Source organism: Babylonia areolata, chromosome 24 (assembly GCF_041734735.1).
Source record: "Babylonia areolata isolate BAREFJ2019XMU chromosome 24, ASM4173473v1, whole genome shotgun sequence".
Taxonomy (NCBI): Eukaryota; Metazoa; Mollusca; class Gastropoda; order Neogastropoda; family Buccinidae; genus Babylonia; species Babylonia areolata.
The window spans coordinates 18,866,527-18,886,434 of record NC_134899.1 but is presented as its reverse complement, the minus strand read 5'-3'; the positions used below and the strand labels follow the sequence as shown (position 1 = coordinate 18,886,434).

General features: G+C 49.1%; 1 protein-coding gene across 4 annotated transcripts in view; it reads right to left on the bottom strand.

Moving 5' to 3' along the window:
* Window positions 1–19,908, bottom strand: part of LOC143299037 (uncharacterized) — a 216,355-nt gene that overhangs the window by 66,321 nt on the left and 130,126 nt on the right. For all 4 annotated transcript variants that reach the window (XM_076612123.1, XM_076612124.1, XM_076612125.1 and 1 more), the window contains 5 exons: window positions 18,147–19,512; window positions 17,217–17,391; window positions 15,669–15,904; window positions 12,681–15,164; window positions 9,520–9,569 (listed from right to left, as the gene is read on the bottom strand). In XM_076612123.1, the coding sequence (XP_076468238.1) occupies window positions 9,520–9,569; window positions 12,681–15,164; window positions 15,669–15,904; window positions 17,217–17,391; window positions 18,147–19,512 (4,311 nt within the window). The remainder of the gene's footprint in view (window positions 1–9,519; window positions 9,570–12,680; window positions 15,165–15,668; window positions 15,905–17,216; window positions 17,392–18,146; window positions 19,513–19,908) is intronic.

Below are 19,908 nucleotides of genomic sequence, written 5' to 3'. Positions count from 1 at the left end.
CAATTCTTTTCCTTCTCCCCCCCCCCCCCCCACCCCCTTTTCTCTCTCTATCTCTCTCTGGATGTCTCGGAAAAGACACAAACTGGCATTCATGGGACAGACAGAATGGTTACATCAAACACTTTACAAACACTTTACATTTCCAACAACGTTCCAGTAGCCACCTCGGCAACAGTGGTAATAGTCCAGATTTATACTGCACGTATACCTGACACATCGGTGACACTACACTACACTATACCAGTGAGATTTACAACCATGCTGAATCCATAAGACCTGAGCTCTCAGGTGGAAAGCGATAACCCCACCCGTCAGTACTCACACACACACACACACACACACATACACACGCGCGCGCTGTATGTCTGTCTGTCTCTCTCACTTAGAATTTTTTGTATAAAAAAATAATGCATAATAATTATATTCAATGCATCCCATTCATGCAGGGGCTACTGACTTTATTGGGTAAAACAAATCCATTCATATCCCATCCCCCATCCCATCTCTCTGTGAAAATGACACGTGCACGATGTCAACAATACTTGATATTTTAGGAACACACACACACACACACACACACACACAAGCAAATATACACACAAAACCCATTAGCATGCACGTTTGCGCATTCGCACACATGCGCGTACGCGCACAATATCAATATGATACATCAAACAGAAATCGTTTACTTTGGAGAGACCAATTGGAACTTTACAAATTTATAGAAATATGGCGTGACTTTAATAGTTCTCAAGTTTACAATACATACTTAATGCATACCTTTCGAACACCCATGTAAACAACAGGCAACAGTGGTCTGGATTTAATGGAACGCTCATGTAAACAAAAGGCAATAGTGATTCCGCAAATTTGTGCTGTTTTCGAGTCTTCTGCTAGTGTTCTCACATTTGTGAGACAATGTAACTGAGCTGCTTAAAGCAAGACAGCCTCGCGTGTTTGTATGACTGGCTGTACGTTTAAGAACTACACCACACCACTCAGGTTCCACCGGGTTTTGTTATATTCACAGCTCAGTGACTGAGGATCCCGGATTTGAGAAGAGTCCCCCAGTGGTGACAGAAATACAGTATGTTTTGGGAAACGTTGATAAAACCTGACAGCTTTAAACCAGTCTTCTTGAACAAGTAACTTGATTTCGTTTTATACGACTTCATATCGACTTTTTTTTTTTTTTCGAAGTGCAGTATTTTCTGAAGCTCGCTTGTGAAAGCTATTAAAATAAAGGCAACAACGACAGTAGCGCACGTTCGTGCACGCACTCATGAGTGCGTGTAACTACGCGAGTGAATGGAAGACACTGAAAACATATTTATTTTCGAGGATAACCGATAAGCGCTTCTGTGTTTTTTCTTTCTTTTCTATAAACGCCATCTGTTGCAGACGCTACGTCATACAAGATTAAAAGTATGCACCAGGAAATAACAAAAAAGCTACATAACGCGTAGTACCTGACAAAAAACCAGATAGATAGGTAGACAGATCGTTAGGTAAATAAACAAAACACAAGCAAGTATCACAAACGAAATCCACATATTATTATGGAACGTTTAGGAGATTGACATGTAAATAAACCAAGTGATAGAGAGATCTCGTGTGCGTACGTATAGCGGACGGTAATGACAGTTGATATTAATATATATTCAAAAAGGGGGAAAAAAAACCCACGTCAACAAACAGCCATACTGCCCCTCCTCCCACTCTCCTTAAAACTCCAACACCAGTTTAATCTCAGGACCCCATTCCCATTCACCACAAAACCAAACTGAACACGACAAATGACAGACCCTCCCCCCTTCCCGTTCCCCCCTCCTCCCCCAGCACTCTCACACAGAATGTCATCCTCCATCCATGCCATCTGTCGCAAATCGTTTCGCTTATAACGATCGATCCGGTGCACGTGCACAACGTTTGGCTCAGCGTGAGTGTGTTCACACAAAGACTGCTGTTGCGCACATGGATGCACCTGCACCCAGGCGTTTCCTCTCCCCTGCCCCTTCTCCAGCTCCCACCCCCCTCTGTCGTTTTCACAGTTCACTGTGTCATGATCTGAACTTTACTGGCACGCGCGCGCTCTTTGTTCAGGTTGACACTGTTCAGGTGGGGATGGGAAACTGTTGTCTAGAGATACACAATCGTGCCTTTGTTGTGGCCATTTATACGACCCGGGGCATCTCTTCTCCCCTCTCTTTCTCTTCTCAGGGACGCGACACATTAACATACATTAAAGCTTTTTAGTATTCTCGGCTTTAAAAAAAAAAGAAGACTTCAATGGTGAAGGAGCTGCGTCTTAAATGACATCTTTCTCTCCCTCCCCCCACCTCTCTCTCTCTCTCTCCAACACTCGCATTCATGGGACAGAAAGGCGACTACTGCATAGTGTGCACGCTGCACTTCTCTTTTTACTTTTTAGGTGTGCGAGGAAGATGTACCAAATATGACATCCTCTTCACTGCTACCCTCCCCCCACCCCATCCACACCCCCCCCCCACACACACACACATTCATACAGAGCCCCCCTCCATCCCCCACCCCCACACCATTACATCACACTCACTGAGGTTCCATGGAGAAGCCAGTCAAGGTGACGGCTGCCGGCTTACTGCTCACAGAGCCAGAGCTCGAATACAAACCGAACCCGATTCCAGGTGTCCACTGAGACATCGTGAAACGACCACTGCTCAGTCACATTCACTACCCTTGTTCTTCACGTACCCAGATACTGTTCCAGTTTCGTGTGTTCACATCAAAGACTGCATAATATTATGCGGTGTTTGTTCCCACAACTCTGGTTTTACGGACACAGCCTCGTAAAACACAAAATTAATAATTCCAGGTCTGCCTTCACATCATGAAACAAAACACGACCAACAGGCAACGCTAAAACTACACCACCAAAAACTAAAACAATTGCACCGAGTTTCACTGCCGAAGAACATGGAAACAGGTAGCACAAAGGTATTACAGAAAATCAACCTTCACTCTTTACTCCATCCCTGTTGAAAATGCAGCACTATTTCTGGACCACTGACTGGTTAAAAAATAAACACAAGCTTTAGTGTGCGCCCCGCACACACACACACAGACTCACACACGCTCCAAAAGAGACAAGTGTCGTCTGCTTCAGTGCACCAATTAGCCGTAAGCCAATGGGATAGCGCGACAGAAAAAAAAGCGTTGTATTTCGGTGTCAGAGGCAGACAAACATCCAGGTGGAATGCACAGGCAGGCGACTGTGCGGTCCGAAAAAAAGGTTTTTGAAAAAGGGAAAAAGTAAGTTCAACTCTACTGACATTCCTGGATTAAACGTGGGTTGTCCCACCCTCTTTCTCTTGAGAAGTGGTGGGAGAGAAGGGCTTGCGGAAAAAGAGGAAGGGTCTGAAAACGTGAAAGCCAGATGGGGGTGTACACTTTTAATTGATTCCGGATTTATCATTTCTTGTAACAGTTCCGACAGTAACAGTTGGATGTTCGCCGAAGGCTCACATAAAACTCTCATATAACTGTACTGCAACTCTCCTCCACCTGAAACCTAAAGGTTCAACAAGAGACTCTACCACTAACCTTTTTTCCTGGGCTTGATATTTGCACACGCTGGCATTAAAAGGAAAAAAATTAAAGTAATAAAACTGTGAAATGGAGAGGGCTGGGGATGGTGGGTTGCGGAGATCAGTGAAGAGGAGGGAGACAAGGTACGCATGCGCGTGCGCGCGCGCGCGCGCGTGTCTGAGAAAAGGACACACACACACACACACACACATTGGTGAAACACACACACACACATACACACACACACGTGTACACACACACACACACAAACACTGACGGAGACTAAAACAGAATGCTTAATAAGGAAGTCTACCCACGCAATGCAGTGTGACTTGGAGGAGAATCAGTGAAGCAGAAAAAGTGACAGAATCAACACTAGCCACGGTACAGACAGACCGACTAGCTTAATCTGTACTGGCTCTGTGAGCACGCTGACGGTCAGTCTGAGTCATGAATGTGATTCGGTGTGTCCGGCACTGTTCTATATATCACAGAGAGAGAGAGTGAGAGAGAGAGAGAGAGTGAGAGAGAGAGAGAGAGAGAGAGAGAGAGAGCGATGCTACTGAACACCTATCACTATACCATTTCCATTAATCAAATATTGTAGCCAGTCGGATCAGCAGATCGCCTAACCTGACATGTTATAAACCATTTATACTTATCCAGAATCCCTCAAAATGAACCATCTGTGTCATGCACAGAATGTGATAACTATAATCCACAGGACATGAGTAATGGCATGGCCCTTCCTCCATGGATACAATGATACAACAAAAGGGGCAGGCACACACCTTTGACCAAACCACAGTGCTGTGTACTGACTTGTCCTCTGCACTGAAAGGTAAATGACTGATTTTACATGTCAGTGGTATACAGATGCGCGAGTGTTTTGGAAGCTTGCTGCCTCGCAGTCTGCCAGTTTCGATTGGCTGTTTCTGTCTTGTCTACCTCTCTTCCTGTTCACTCAGCAAGTCTCCCCTCTCTGTCTCTCTCTATCTCTCTCGAGTTATCTGTCTCTGTTGGCACTGTCACTTGTACTCTTTTTTTTTCTCTCTCTCTCACTCACACAGATTCGAACACACAACCACACACACACACACGTCACCATACACACTCACATAAAAACACGCACGCACAAACACACATACACAACTCACACACACACACACACACACACACAAACGCACAACACACACACACACACACGAACGGCGGGATCTTGAACATGAGCAATTTAATCCGATGCGTAGACCTGACCATACTGAACCTGCTATGCACCAACAGACCTTTACACCTGGTGATCTGGAGGATCCTAACAACAACAACAACAAATCACCATTCACCCACCACAGAATCTACTAGGATGCGAACCCACGGACCTTTCGACCAACCACCCCAGGCACAAGCAACTCAGGTATTCCACACCTGCGTTCTTACACCCCTAAAGCGCTAATACCAGTCAAAACACACCTGGCCTCTAACACTGGCACACTAACAGGTACCACGTACGTACACATACAGTTCAGCGCTCAGATAAATCCAACAGCCCCCTACCCTCCCTCCCCCCCCACTCAGAATCCACCCTCACCCCGATCCCTACCCGCTTTTGGTCTTGAAGGCGGAGGCCTCACACTGGACTAATCACCCAAGTTCTGACAGAATGCACCCGATTGAGCGTAGCTTGATGTGTTACATGCCAGGTTCTCTTCGGTGAGGGGAGGGTGGAGTTGGAGGAAGGTGGGCTGGTGGGGTGAGGTGGGGAGGAGGGGGGGCTATGTACACGAAAAGTTCCGAGTGGGATTATCACTCTCCAGTTCTGGACACAGCCAGTATGGCACAGGCTCACGAAGGGAAGAAGAGGAAAAACGAGGAGGAGGAGGAGGAGAAGAGGAAGTAGAGGAAGAATGGCTTAGTGAGGAAGGGAAGAAGGATACGCAGGAGGAGGAGAACAAGAACAAGAACATGAAGAGACAGACAGACAGCGATAACAGGCAGAGAGAGAACGCAGGGTGGGGGTTAGAATGGAAAGACAGAGCGAGAGAGTGTCAGGTAGAGATAAATGGGGCTAGAGAAAGAAAGTTGATGAAACAGACAGGCATCTACATGGAAAGGAGGGTGTTAAAGACTGACATAAAATCATACTAGTCCTTTATCCGCGAAAACTGGAGATGTGTTTTCGAACAGGTGATAATACATTTTATATTCAAAAGCCTAAATTTCTCTCTCTTTATTTCTTTTAAACATAATATGTATTTAGTTATTCACTTATCAGCATGTTCATGCCAAATCTTCATGGGGAACTTGTATACTAAAAAACACAAAAACGCTGATAATTAACTGTGACAAACTGAAAAACAAACAAACTTACATACACTCGCGCACATGCACGTGCGCCATTGTTTCACTAATGATTCCATTGCCTATGAGATGACAAAGTGATGCAACGAATTTAACCTGACAGAAACAGGAAGGAAGCAAACAATTAATGGATCTGCTGAGATGAAGGCAGACCGAGACAGAGACGCAAAAAGAAAATCATACACAAGACAATGAGACACAAACAGTCAGGACATGGATCTTACCGTCTCAAGTTGGGCATGTTGATCAAAATACAGTCCACTGAGTTCACAAACAAACGCACACACACGCTCAAAACCCCTGTACTTTACACTCTCCACTCTCCAACACCATCGTTGTTTCTCGGGCACAACCACGGAACGAACTCCTGAAACTCTCCACCAACGCCAATGAAAAAAAAAAGAAGGTAAGAAGCAATACTGAATCCAGTTCTCGCGATTGATTCTTAGCGCCAACAGTGACACGCTTCACACGTCCACCACGGCGTCCGAACAGAAAGGTACTGTGGCCAGCCAACAACGAACTGGTCAAAGCTGTCGCTCCCCCACTACACCCCACATGTCAACACCTGCAACACCTGCCTATTTATAACTTGACACAAGGCGACTGACCACCCCGTGCCCTTGACCTTAGCGAGGTCAGGGTGTGATTGCTTGCAATGCCTTGTGTGTTCCGGTAAGGTTACGCATGCACAGCACCACACGCCTGGCTTGCTCCCTGAACTGTAGTCACTCACACGTGAAATTCTTTTTAACAAGGTGAGGCTCTGGTTGTTGTTCTTTTTCATGTTCGAGCCTATCTCCTCTCTCTCTCCCTTTGCAATCTTTGTCCTTCCTTGTTTTGCAAGTATGGAGGGGCGAGTTGTGAAATAAATTTTACAATAGTTGTTCTGCTCCTTGCTGAGCAAAATTTAATCAAAAATATGGTTGTAAATTTAATCACATCTACTGGGGGAGATGTACCTCAAGATTGAAGCTGGGTCTGAGAAAGCAGATCTGGCTGACACCCACGACCCAAAACACGGCAAGCTGCAAGGGCCTGTGGAAACTCTCCCGATGACCATCCATTTCATCTCGTTAGTTGATCTCCAAACGCAAACGGAAAACGATAAGGAGGAGGAGGAGGGCAAGAAGAAGAAGAAGAAGGAGGAGGAGGAGGAGGGAGGAGAAGGGAGGAGAAGGAGGGCAAAAAGATGGAGGAGGGAGGAGGAGGAGGAGGGAGGAGGAGGAGGGAGGAGGAGGGCAAGAAGGAGGAGGAGGAGGAGGAGGAGGGAGGGGGAGGGAGGAGGATGGCAAAAAGAAGAAGAAGGAGGAGGAAAAGGAGGGAGGAGGAGGGCAAGAAGAAGAAGGAGGAGGAGGAGGAGGAGGAGGAAGGAGGATAACAAGGAGGATAAGAAGAAGAAGGAGGAGGGAGGAAGAGGGCAAGAAGTAGAAAAAGAAGAAGAAGGAGGAGGGTGGGAGGAGGAGGGCAAAAGTAGAAGAAGGAGAAGAAGAAGAAGAATGGGGAGGAGGAGAAGAAGAAGGAGGAGGAGGAGGAAGAGGAAGAAGAAAGAAGAAGGAGAAGGAGGAGGAGGAGGAGGAAGAGGAGGAGGAGGACAAGAAGAAGAAGAAGGAGAAGGAGGAGGAGGAGAAGAAGAAGAAGAAGAAGAAGGAGGAGGAGGAGGAGGAGGAGGACAAGAAGAAGAAGAAGAAGAAGAAGAAGAAGAAGAAGAAGAAGAAGGAGGAGGAGGAGGAGGAGGAGGAGGACAAGAAGAAGAAGAGGGGTGACCAGGGATGGGTGAATCCGGATGTGTTCGTGCTGCCACAATCCACGGAACGCCGACAGTAGTACGAGGGTCTTAAACACGTGTATTTCGTTTTCTGCATAAACGAACACACAATGGGGGTTAAGGCACTGCCAGGTGCTCTTCATAATCATGCTGATCTTAGAGGTTTGAAAAAACAAAACAACAATCTTCATCCTTGAACGAAAATGCGCTGGTGGGACTCGAACCACGACCTTCACAGACCCGTTGGAGCGAGAACTAGTAATCTGACCACTCGGCCATCACTTGCCATGGAAGACAGAGCAACATTCACCAATACACTTCAAGGAAACACACGACAGAAAACGCATGGCAGGAAAGATGGTATGTGGAGATACTCACGTAAAGTTCTCCGTATTTGTATTTGTATTTCTTTTTATCACAACAGATTTCTCTGTGTGAAATTCGGGCTGCTCTCACCAGGGACAGCGCGGCGAAACACTACAACGCCACCTTTAAAAAAAACAACAAAAAAACCTGCGTGCAGTTTTATTTGTTTTTCCTATCGAAGTGGATTTCTCTACAGAATTTTGCCAGGAACATCCCTTTTGTTGTCGTGGGTTCTTTTACGTGCGCTAAGTGCATGCTGCACACGGGACCTCGATTTATCGTCTCATCCGAATGACTAGCGTCCAGACCACCACTCAAGGTCTAGTGGACGGAGAGAAAATATCGGCGGCTGAGCCGTGATTCGAACCAGCGCGGTCAGATTCTCTCGCTTCCTGCGCGGACGCGTTACCTCTAGGCCATCACTCCACATATACCATCTTTTCTCCAAACAGCTATATTTCCAATAACCCTCTCTCGATTTTTTTTTTTTTTTTTTTTTTTTTTTAATGACAATTGCCATAAAGCAACTTTAGCACCCTTTATCGTGGCACACGTTGCGAGCAACACCTAACACGCAAACCAAACGTCAAGCAATAATAAAACCTGCCTAATCTCAGTGACACGCTTTCTGTCCCTCCCTCCCTCCTCTCACTGCCCCGCACCCACATACCAGCGTGTAGTTAGTTATGTAACAGTTCAGCAAGACGCATAGGCACAGTATTTCTCAACGTAGTTTCGCTGGAATCGGAATGCGTGCGTATATATATCACCTTGTTGATGCAAGAGCTTAGGCCATTCTGCGAGAGGAGGCATTATGCAGGAATCACACTTGAAGAACAGGGCGTCACCGTGTGTCCTAATGGTGACTATTTGGCTTACTTTGTGGTCTTGCTCACTCCAACGGGACACGGAAAATGGGAGATAACAGACGGTACGTTCAATTCACGGAATTAACAGACAGACAAAAACCAAAAATGTAACTAACGGAAAAAAAACACACCAAAAAAACAACAACAAACAAACAAAAAACAAAAACAAAAACCAAAAAAACCCCCACCGATAAAGCTCTGAATCTTTTCACTGTACATTCCCATCTTTATTAGCAGAACTGTAATACAACTGGATGGACCGTCTGTCATGTCGGGAGGGCGAGGAAGACATCATCGGCACCCTTTGTAATTTGTGTGTACAGCTCCATGCGTATGAAAGAAGACTGTTTCTGTCAGTCCGACACAGCAATGACAAAGCAAAACGAAAGCAACCAGGAGACAGAGAGGGTGAGAAAATAAAGCTATCAAACTGACCAGAACAAACAAGGAGGAAGATAGTGTTAGAAGGGGACACACACACACACACATAACTAGTGGGAGGGGGGAACAAAGGAAGACATAATTATATAACTGCAGAAAGAATACAAAGGTGAAACAGAACAAAACACACAACAACAAACAGATCCTTACCGCTGACCCCCGCTGTGACCAGGCAAGATTTGCTTAACAGTGGTCTGGTCCTGAAGAAGAAACAACACACACATGCGCGTACACACACACACGCACACACACGCGCGCACACACACACGCGCGCGCGCGCGCACACACACACACACACACGAATACTATAGTACTTGTCACTGAACAGACGGACAAGCAAATGCCGCCACATAAACACAAACGCCACCTGCATGCGCAAAACATTTGTAACGGCATGTACACGTCCATTCAAATACATAGGCATCCTTCCTTCCTCTCTCTCTCTCTCTCTTTCTTGTGCATGCACTTTCCTTTCCCCGCCACCATTTTTTTCATTATTCAAATTTGCCCTAGGGACTGGATGTAAAAAAGCAATTATGCTTATTCTCTTAACCTCTTGAAATAAAAATCTCTCTCTCTCTCTCCACATACACACTTGCACGCGCGCGCACAAACACATGCACAACAAAGAATCAAACTCACACAAACTCATGCACTCACTTATTCATGACTTCACACACACACACACACACACACACACATTTTAAACACGCACGCACACCCCCTATTTCTCTGTCCTGTACTGTCGGCCCGCTCTTTCGCGCTACCGGATACCAGTATATCTCAATCTACTGATATCTCTTTCCAGTCCGCTCTCACATTCCCCATCACACAAACATATATATGTACTTTTGTCCTACATAACACCCCTGTGTCTCTCCATACCACAACCCCTCTCCCCCATCGCATCTCTCTTTTTCTCCCCCTACCCGTTTCTCTCTCTCTCTCTCTCTCTCTCTCTCTCGCACTCCTCACAGTCCATACAACACACACACACAGAGATTAACACACACACACACACACACACACACTGCAGCTGAACCGCCTATGTCGACTCAACACGGTAAACAATGAAAACTTTGTTAACACAAACACAAACAGCGCTTTTCAGTCTTTTTCATTTTGTTCTGGCGTTTACTCGGTCACACTGGAGTGGGCAACATCCATGCCTTTAAGCTTTGTTCGTTTACGAATCTTCACAACCACGAAGCCATCTGTTTCCATGATATAAACCCTACCACCCTGCATCCAACAACATTATTGTGTGACACTGTACTGGTACTTTTTGTGTGGTACTGTGTTGTAGAAGAAATAAAGTTGACTGTATTTTTCTTTTAGTATTGAACTGTATTTATAATTTTGTGTTCTGCTATATTGTGTTGTGTTATGGCTCTGTATTTGTATTGTAACGTGCCATGTTCACAAAGTGGTTTGTGTTGTGTTGTATTGCAAAATGTTCTGCCGCACTGCATTCGAACTATATTACACTTGATGATTTGCGAGGTGGTGCAACCTGTGCTGTGTTGTAGTACACCGCACTGTGCCATTCTTTCTGTCGCACAGTGCTGTGTATTCTTCTTTTTTTTCTGTTTTATTATTAAACCGCATCGGGCTGTACCTGAATCGTGATGTATTCTTTTGAACGGGTGCTACTTTAAGTAATAATTAATCAACGTCAAAACAAAATGTCTGAGTGCGATCTCAGGCTGCTACAGCAATAATTATCAGTGCAGCGCCACATATGTCTCCTTTTCTCCTTGCCTGCATCACAAGTTTTCACTCAACGGAAACTTGCCCCCGGGATAACTCCTGCATCAAAAGTTTTCACTCAACGGAAACTTGCCCCCGGGATAACTCCTCCGCCTTAAATACCCATGCGGCTCGCGAGACTTGTTTTTATTTTTTGTTTGTGTTTTGTATTTCTTTTTATCACAACAGATTTCTCTGTGTGAAATTCGGGCTGCTCTCCCCAGGGTGAGCGTGTCGCTACACTACAGCGCCACACTTTTTTCTGCTTTTTTTTTTGGTATTTTTTTTCCTGCGTGCAGTTTTATTTGTTTTTTCTATCGAAGTAGATTTCTCTACAGAATTTTGCCAGGAACAACCCTTTTGTTGACGTGGGTTCTTTTACGTGGGATAAGTGCATGCTGCACACGGGACCTCGGTTTATCGTCTCATCCGAATGATTAGCGTCCAGACCACCACTCAAGGTCTAGTGGAGGGGGAGAAAATATCGGCGGCTGAGCCGTGATTCGAACCAGCGCGGTCAGATTCTCTCGCTTCCTGTGCGGACACATTACCTCTAGACCATCACTCCACATTATTACTTTGATTAACAGAAAGACGGTTCATGAAACTTTGTTTTCATTACTTTAATGAACAGAAACATCACCTGGATTGTGGAAGGGAGGAAAAAAAGGCGACTGGTGCAATACATCTGTGTTAGAGAGAGAGGCAAGCCCCACGCCCTAAAAGTCTGTCGTGAGACCTGTAGCCTTCAGTATGTGGTTACAAAAAAACAACAACAACATCAGCAGGATGTTGTATGTCTTGTATATCTGTAACACGACGGAATCAACATTTTTACCTGAAGTCCTGGCCAGCAATTGATGTGTAGTTTGAACAACACAAAAGTTCACAATGCTGGTTAAAAGTCATGATGATGGAGGTGGTTCAATCAAAAGCTAGCTGTTGAGACGTAACGATGGAATTATCTTTTCACGTTTGTCCGCAAGCAAACATACAACGCACGTAAAAAACAACAACAACAACAACAAAAACAACAAACAAACAAACAACAACAAAAAACCGCAGACAGAAATGCATATGCATCCCCAACAAACAAAGCCCCCCCCCCTCCGCACACACACACACACACACACAACACAAACCCTATCTCTCTTTCTTTCTCCATATCTACCCCCCCCCCTTCTCTCTCTCTCTCTCTCTCAACCAACCCGTCTACAGGCTCTCTTGTGTGTATCTCAAGTTCATCGCCACTCCCCACACACTTGCCTCTCTCTACTTCTCAATGTCTCTCCCTCTCTCTCATACACTATACCCGCTTATCTCTCCATCATCCACAATCCCTCTCAGGCCCCCACCCCTCTCCCCCCAGCCTCTCCACACATAGACATTGAGAAACACACACACACACAATATCAGTGCCGCGAACACACACACACACACACACACATACACAAACACACACACACACACGCACACACATACACACACACACGGACACGAACACCACACACAAACCAAACAGTCCCCAGACAAGGTGCCCCAGAACACAGAACAGGACCTACCCGCCCTCCCTTCTCCGCCTCCTGAACAGACCCCCTAGGCGTGGAAGGCCCGAAGACGCTGATGTCCTCGTAGGTGTTGTCCGAGCACACCGAGCTCCGGTTGGACCCGTAGTTGAAGGACCCCGAGCTCCTCAGCCGGCTCCACTCCGTCTCCTTGCGCGAGCGGCTCACCTCCACGTGATCAGCGCTGGATGAGCGCGAGCAGATGGAGCTGGAACGCCGGAGACTGTCGGCCCGCTTGGCCAGGTTGGCGTTGGTTTTGGAGATGAGGTCCGCCACGGGGTCTGCTGTCGCCTTGGGCTGGGGGGCCACCCGCGGGGTGCTGGCGGCAGAGGTGGCCGGTTCGTACAGCGACGGCTCCGGGGAGTGGAAGGACTTGCCTGTCTTGCGCTGCAGGAAACTGATGACGGCCTGCTGCTGGATCTGCTTCAGCTCCGCACCTGTGGGGTTGTCCAGGGGCAGGAAAGGAGAGCGTGGGGTTTCCGAGGGAGTGGCCATCCCGTCGGCCCGGCACGAGATCTCCGAACCCACCCCGGAATCGATACTGCCGTCGAAGAGACGGGGAGGTCTGTGGGAGGAGTAGGAGTAGGAGGAGGAGGAGGAGGGTGGCGTCTCGAGCCCTTTGAGGGCGTGGTCCCTGGAGAACGGGATCAGCTCTGAGGTGGACCTGGAGTGGAAGCGTCCCGTCCGTCTGTCCAGGTCGTCCCTCCAGCTGTCCAGGCCGTGGCGGGGGTCAGGGGCCTCTCCCTGTGGCCTGCCCCGCGTGAACTCCCCGGACCTCTGGGGCTTGGACGTGGACAGGAACACCGAGTCCCCTTCTTCCCGAATCTGGCCCAGAGGGAGGGAGTCCGAACTGACGCCTTTCCCCCTCTCTGCGGGGTCCGTGCTCGTCCTGTGGTCCTTAGCGGCAACATGCACATCGCTGTCGTCGTATATTCCGTAGGCTTTCTTCATGGACGGCTTCCTGCCTATGTCGGTGTTGGCTTTCTTCAGGGAAGAGCTGTCCATGGCGGTCCTGTCGGCGTTCCCTGCCCTGGGCCCCCTGTCCTTGGGGCCACCGGCTGCCCGGTCACTCAACAAGGAGTCCACTGACTGCGTCCTGGTGTGCCGTGCAACAACTCCCGTGCTCAAGGATCCCGAACTGGAGCGACACGCTCCGAAGTTATGTTGCCTGTGACCGCCAACACCGCTACTCTCTGAAGAACTGTGTGGCGATGTGGGTGAAGGAGACTTGGGCACACTGCAAGAGTCCCGTCCGGACTCTGCGGGAGGATGGCGTTTGCTGCCATTGACCGACACGGCGTCGGGGCTCAGCGACTCGTGGGACTGCGCCAGGGAGCTGCCCATAACCGGCACACTGGCCTCCCGCCGGTGGCTGATGGCGGACAGCGACTTGAATTTCTTGGCCTCCTGCAGGGGTCTGGGGGAAGACCAGGGGAAGCCCTCCTGGCCTCTGTGACACCCCGGGCCTGGGCCCCTGATGCTGGACTGTGACCACGGGGAGGTGGGGCTGTGGTGGGGGTCCGCCGTGCTGGTCTGGGAGCCCGACAGCTGTCTGCCGAACACGCCGGCGCCGTGTGTGGGACGTAGCGCCATGTTGCTGTAGGGGTCTTCCCCGCCCACTGCTAGCCCGCTGCCGTCCAGGGACCTGAAGGCCGGCTCCAGGTGAGGGGCAGACAGGTGCAGTTTATCCCCGACCCCTACCCCCAGCCTGTTGCCTCTATAGAACTCCTCCGACAGCTGACGCATGATGGACGCCTGCTCACCCCTGGCCGCGCAGGAAAACATGGCGCCCTCTTCCCGCGACCCCGGCCCCTCCTCGACGTCCAGACCGTACTTCTGCTGGATGCTCTTCATCCCTTCAAAGGGATGCTGGAAAAAGGCCTTCTCCTCGGGCGGCGACTTCCTGACGCCCGTCTGATCCAGGTGGGAGGGCTGGAGGAGCTCCGGAGCCTTTCTGACCTGGCCTGACGAAGTCTCCAGATCTGGGCGCTGCAAGTCACGAGACATCCGAGCCTGGATGGATTTCTCCTCCAACGCCGCTCTCCGGGGCGGCGCCAGGGGCTGCTGTCCTTCGGCCTCGTCCACCTGGATCTGCACGCTGCACTGGGGCACTCCCCGGGGGTCCGAGGTCTTCAGGGCGTAGGCCGACACCTCCGTCTGCGTGCTGGTGTTGTAGTAGGGCGTGGACCTGACCACCGTGGCTTTGCCGGCAGTCTTGCTGGGCTGTCTGATGGCTGCCACGGCAGAGTCCCTGTGCAAGACGTTCCGGGGAGACGGGGAGCGACTGGTTGGGGAAGGGGTGTCTCCGGGACTGGGCAGAGAGTTGTGGGGACTGGCCAGCGGACTGGTGGACTTGTCCACACGTTTAGAGCTGTCCCCGAGGGATGACACGATAGGAAGCGACCCTGGGGCGGAACGGTGCGGGTGGGGGTGGGGCTGCGCAGACTGCGGGGTGGAGGTGGTTCCGCCCGGACTGAATCTCTGTCATCAAAGGAACGAAAGAAAGTTTACAGTGCATGAACACTGACAACCACTTTCAACGGAATGACGTGCGATTCATTGAAATAGGGGGCGAGAGAAGTGAACAAAAATCACAAAACACGTGGAAAACAACACCCATCAATAATCGGTAGACAGTGAAACAACACGACAGTGCATGAACAAAACAAAAAAACAAAAAAAAACAAAAACAAAACAAAAAAACCCCAGTCAGAACACCGGAAACCAAGAGAAAGAATCATGATATGAAGATTAATATTAAAATAAATAAATAAATTAAAAAAAAATAAAAGGGGGGTTGGGGTGGGGGTGGGGTCGAACGGAAAAGCAGAATAGACAATTTTCTTTTTTTTTCAAAATAGGTTTACGACGACTATGAATTCAAAATCTTGGACGCATAAGGTTTATGAAGTCACACTAAAATCTCGAACAAATGAAGTCAATGAAAAACTATGACGCCTAATACAAAATCCTGGACATAGTCACCTGACGGCTCGCACTATCCACACCCCGTTCTGGAGCAGTGCGCGCGCTGTGATCCTTATCCCCAAGACTGCCGCCTCCTCCTCCTCCTCCTCCGGAATCTACCCGGGGTGGCAGGTAGCCGGGCAGGGAGTTGAGGCCGAGGTTCTCCAGACGTGCCTTCATGTTGTCCTGGGGGGACCTCTGCCCTCCTTTGCCGTGTGTTGCCGTGGCTGGGGTGGTCTCCCCTGGTCTGCTGTCTGTGGGGGAGAAGGGGGGCGAGGGGGGAGGACGCGAGGTGACAGGCGTGAAGGTGCCTCTGGTGGTGGTGGTGGTGGTGGTGTTTTGCTGTGCGAACTTTTGTGTTGTGTGTGTGTGTGTGTGTGTGTGTGTGTGTGTGTGTGTGTGTGTGTGAAGAGAGAGTGAGTGTGAGAGTGAGAAAGAAAGAGAGACAGACAGACAGAGAAAAAGACAGACATACAACGTGAGAGAATGTTGATAAAATAAGTTAAAGATTAAAAAAAAACAAAAAAACAACCTATGTAAAGTAGCGGTGCTCTTCTACCATAAGCGTTGTACATGGTCATATAGGCCAAGACATCCGTGCGCCCCACAGTCTGCGAGTCCCAGAGTCTATGTGTACCGGACCATAAGTGTCCCAGAGTCTATGTGTACCGGATCATAAGTGTCCCAGAGTCTATGTGTACCGGACCATAAGTGTCCCAGAGTCTATGTGTACCGGACCTTAAGTGTCCCAGAGTCTATGTGTATCGGATCATAAGTGTCCCAGAGGCTATGTGTACCGGGCCATAAGTGTCCCAGAGTCTATGTGTACCGGACCATAAGTGTCCCAGAGTCTATGTGTACCGAATCATAAGTGTCCCAGAGTCTATGTGTACCGGACCATAAGTGTCCCAGAGTCTATGTGTACCGGACCATAAGTGTCCCAGAGTCTATGTGTACCGGACCATAAGTGTCCTAGAATATATGTGACCCATGTTCTAATGATATGAACCAAAGTTCTCGTGTGTCCCATACAGGTCCATTGTGTTTAGGGCACTACGTATCTCACAGTGTACACGTTTCACGTGAATCAGATTCTATGCTGCCCAGATCCTACGTGACCTAGAACCTAAATATTCCAGAACATGTGCGTCCCGGACACTATGATAACTCCTTGTTTTCTGTGCCCCAGTCATGGATCCTGTGTGATTCCCAATGCTGGTCGTATTCCTTTGACACAGCGGTCCAGAGACACAGCGGCTGCAGAACCTGGGTCCTGTAGGTCCTGAAAACCAAGGAGTGTCATGAAGGGTCCGGTCTGAAATTGCGGTGAACGGCACGGCCGTGTGATGACTTCTGCTGCTGAGTTTATTCATCAGACGTCTCTGTCTCTCTTCGCTCTGTCGGTTTACTTTTGTGTGTGTGTGTGTGTGTGTGTGTGTGTGTGTGTGTGTGTGCGTGCGTGTGTGTGCGCACATGTGTGCGAGCCTGTTATCAACCCACTAGGACTATGTTCCAACAGAGGGTGAGGGGGAGGAGGTGGAGCAGGAACAAGAGCGCCAGACTGACCTGGGGGCAGCCTCAGCTGTGGAGGGCACACCTCCTGCTGTGTGTGGTGATGGAGCTGGTCACTGCTGGACGGGGCAGCACGTGCCGTGTCCCTGGAGGAGGTGGTGGTGCTGGTGCTCGCTGGGCTGCTAGACGGCCAAGCTGGGCATGGGTCCTGTGGGTGGCTCTGGTTCACCTTAAGTGAGTCACAGCGGTCACCAGTCTCGTTAATTAATGAAATAAGACAAAATGTATGCCAGAGTGTGTGTATGTGGAATGTGACATCTTAAATCAAAGTATTGTTGAACTGCATTATTATTATAATATTCTTATGTCTAATGTCTACTTTTAGTATACTATTTCATGCCTATTTTATTCATATCCTTTAACTGATTTTGTGTTGTGCATGTATGGCTGTGATGAATGGTGATTTACTCTAAGTTACCTTTTAAAGGCTTCTGTTGTGTTGTTGTTATCTACTGTGATTATTTACTGAACGCATGGGTTGCCATCTAAACATTTTATGTCTTTTATGTGTATACATGTTGAATGACTGATTTCCGTGTATTGTTTATGTGTTTTACACCACAAATGAATTTCTCTTGTTGAGATAATAAAGTATTCTGTAATCTGTATTCTGTAATATGATGGTATGATATGGATACAATAATTATGGATACCTTTATTTTGTTTTGTTTTTATGAAAAAAAAGGGAAAAGAAACGGAAAGAGAAAAGAATGGTGCATAAAGAATGAATCATTCGTTACATTATTCAGTTACTACACACTGTCCTTCACACCCACACTCACTCACACACACACACACACACACACACACACACACACACACACAGACACACACATTGGAAAGAAAGACAAACGGATCAGGACACCCGACAACATAATTACATATCATCAATTATCCACCTGTTAAATTGTCACAGTACTTTACCTTGTTAAATCTCAGACTGGACGAATCCTGCAGGGGCGGGGCGGGGCCCACACAGTCACTCCCACCGCCGCTGTAGGGTCTGGAAAGCAAGGACGGATCACCCACATCCCCAGCCCCGCCCCTCCCTCCTGTCTCCTCCCCTGAACACGGTGACACGTTACTGTTCTTCTCCTTCTTCAATGACGCCGAGGCGAGCAGTGTCACGTTCTCATAAGGCTGGAAGGCCGGGGGAGCTTTGACGGAACGAACGGCGACACACTGAGAGTCTCTCTCTCTCGTATGACTTCCAGCACCAACACCACCACTTCCAGCGTTCTGCGAAGACGCAACAACAGATTGGTTGTTATGATCTGGGCGACAGTTTGCTGCAGCCGTATGGTGATCTGGCTGGTGGTAGTTAGGACCAGGATGGTGATCTGGTTGCTGATGTTTCGAGGACGCAGACTGGGACACACTGGGCGGCTGATGATGGTGAAGATGATGTTGATGGTGTTGATGCTGATGATGATCATGGGGAAGGGAATGATAGTCCGGGTGGTGGTGGGGGTGGTGGAGGTGTGCGGCGGAGTTGTTGTTCGAGCACGGGGCTTCCCTGGATACGTTCATGTCTGACGAAACGCCCTTCGACACGTGGGCATATCTCGTGGACGAGATGTGGTGGTGGTGAACAGTCACTTTGTCCCCCTCTTCAATTCTGTCCCCCCGGGCGGGGTTCACCACAAACTGCGAGGACCTTCCGCCTTCACTGCCATGCCGCTCCGAGGGCGTCCGTCCCCCATCGCCTCGCAGCAAATCGTCCAGTATATCGGAACTCGACCTGCACACGGGTTTCTCAGGGCCCGCCCACCTGGTGGTGGTGTCGTCGTTCCAGGCCAGGCCGGGGTCCGCTCTGCTCAGACTCGGGGAGGAGGTGGACGTGACCATGGGACGGGGCCTGCTCCGGAGGGTGGCCCTGTCCTGGGTGGGCGGCTCCCTGCCCTCCCCCCCTTCCCCGTCAGGCGGCCTGTCCCGGTCCCTGCCGCTCCAGCTCCTGCTCCAGGGTCCATAGAGGCTGTCCGACGCGTCCTTGTCCGCCTGTCTGCCGCGCCCTGGGTCTCTGTCGGCTGCCGGCCTCGCTCTGTCCCTGTCCGGTGAGGGGTAATGACCTGCGGTGAAGCCTGCGTGGTGCTCAGGCCTCACAGCGGAAGCCGCTGGTTGGCTGGACGCGTGGCTGGATGGGGAGGAAGATGGGTGAGTGGCAATACCGGTGGTGGTGGGGGTGGTGGGGTAAGAGGAGGAGGAGGAGGTGGATGAAGAAGGTGGCGTTTGATGGCAAACGGGGTCTGCTGCGGCGTGGCTCCTGGGAGATCTGGACTTGTTGCCAGCACTGCACACATGGTAGGAAAGATATATGTATCACCACTTTGATTGGAAGGGTGGTGTATGTAAATTCTATATTCAAACTTGATGATGATCATCATCATTTGCATTTCTTTTTTCTCTTTTTATCACAACAGATTTCTCTGTGTGAAGTTTGGGCTGCTCTGCTCAGGGACAGCGCGTCGCTACACAACAGCGCCACCCATTTTTTTTGTATTTTTTCCTGCGTGCAGTTTGTTTTTTCCTAACGAAGTGGATTTTTCTACAGAATTTTGCCAGGAACAACCCTTTTGTTGCCGTGGGTTCTTTTACGTGCGCTAAGTGCATGCTGGACACGGGACCTCGGTTTATCGTCTCATCCGAATGACTAGCGTCCAGACCACCACTCAAGGTCTAGTGGAGG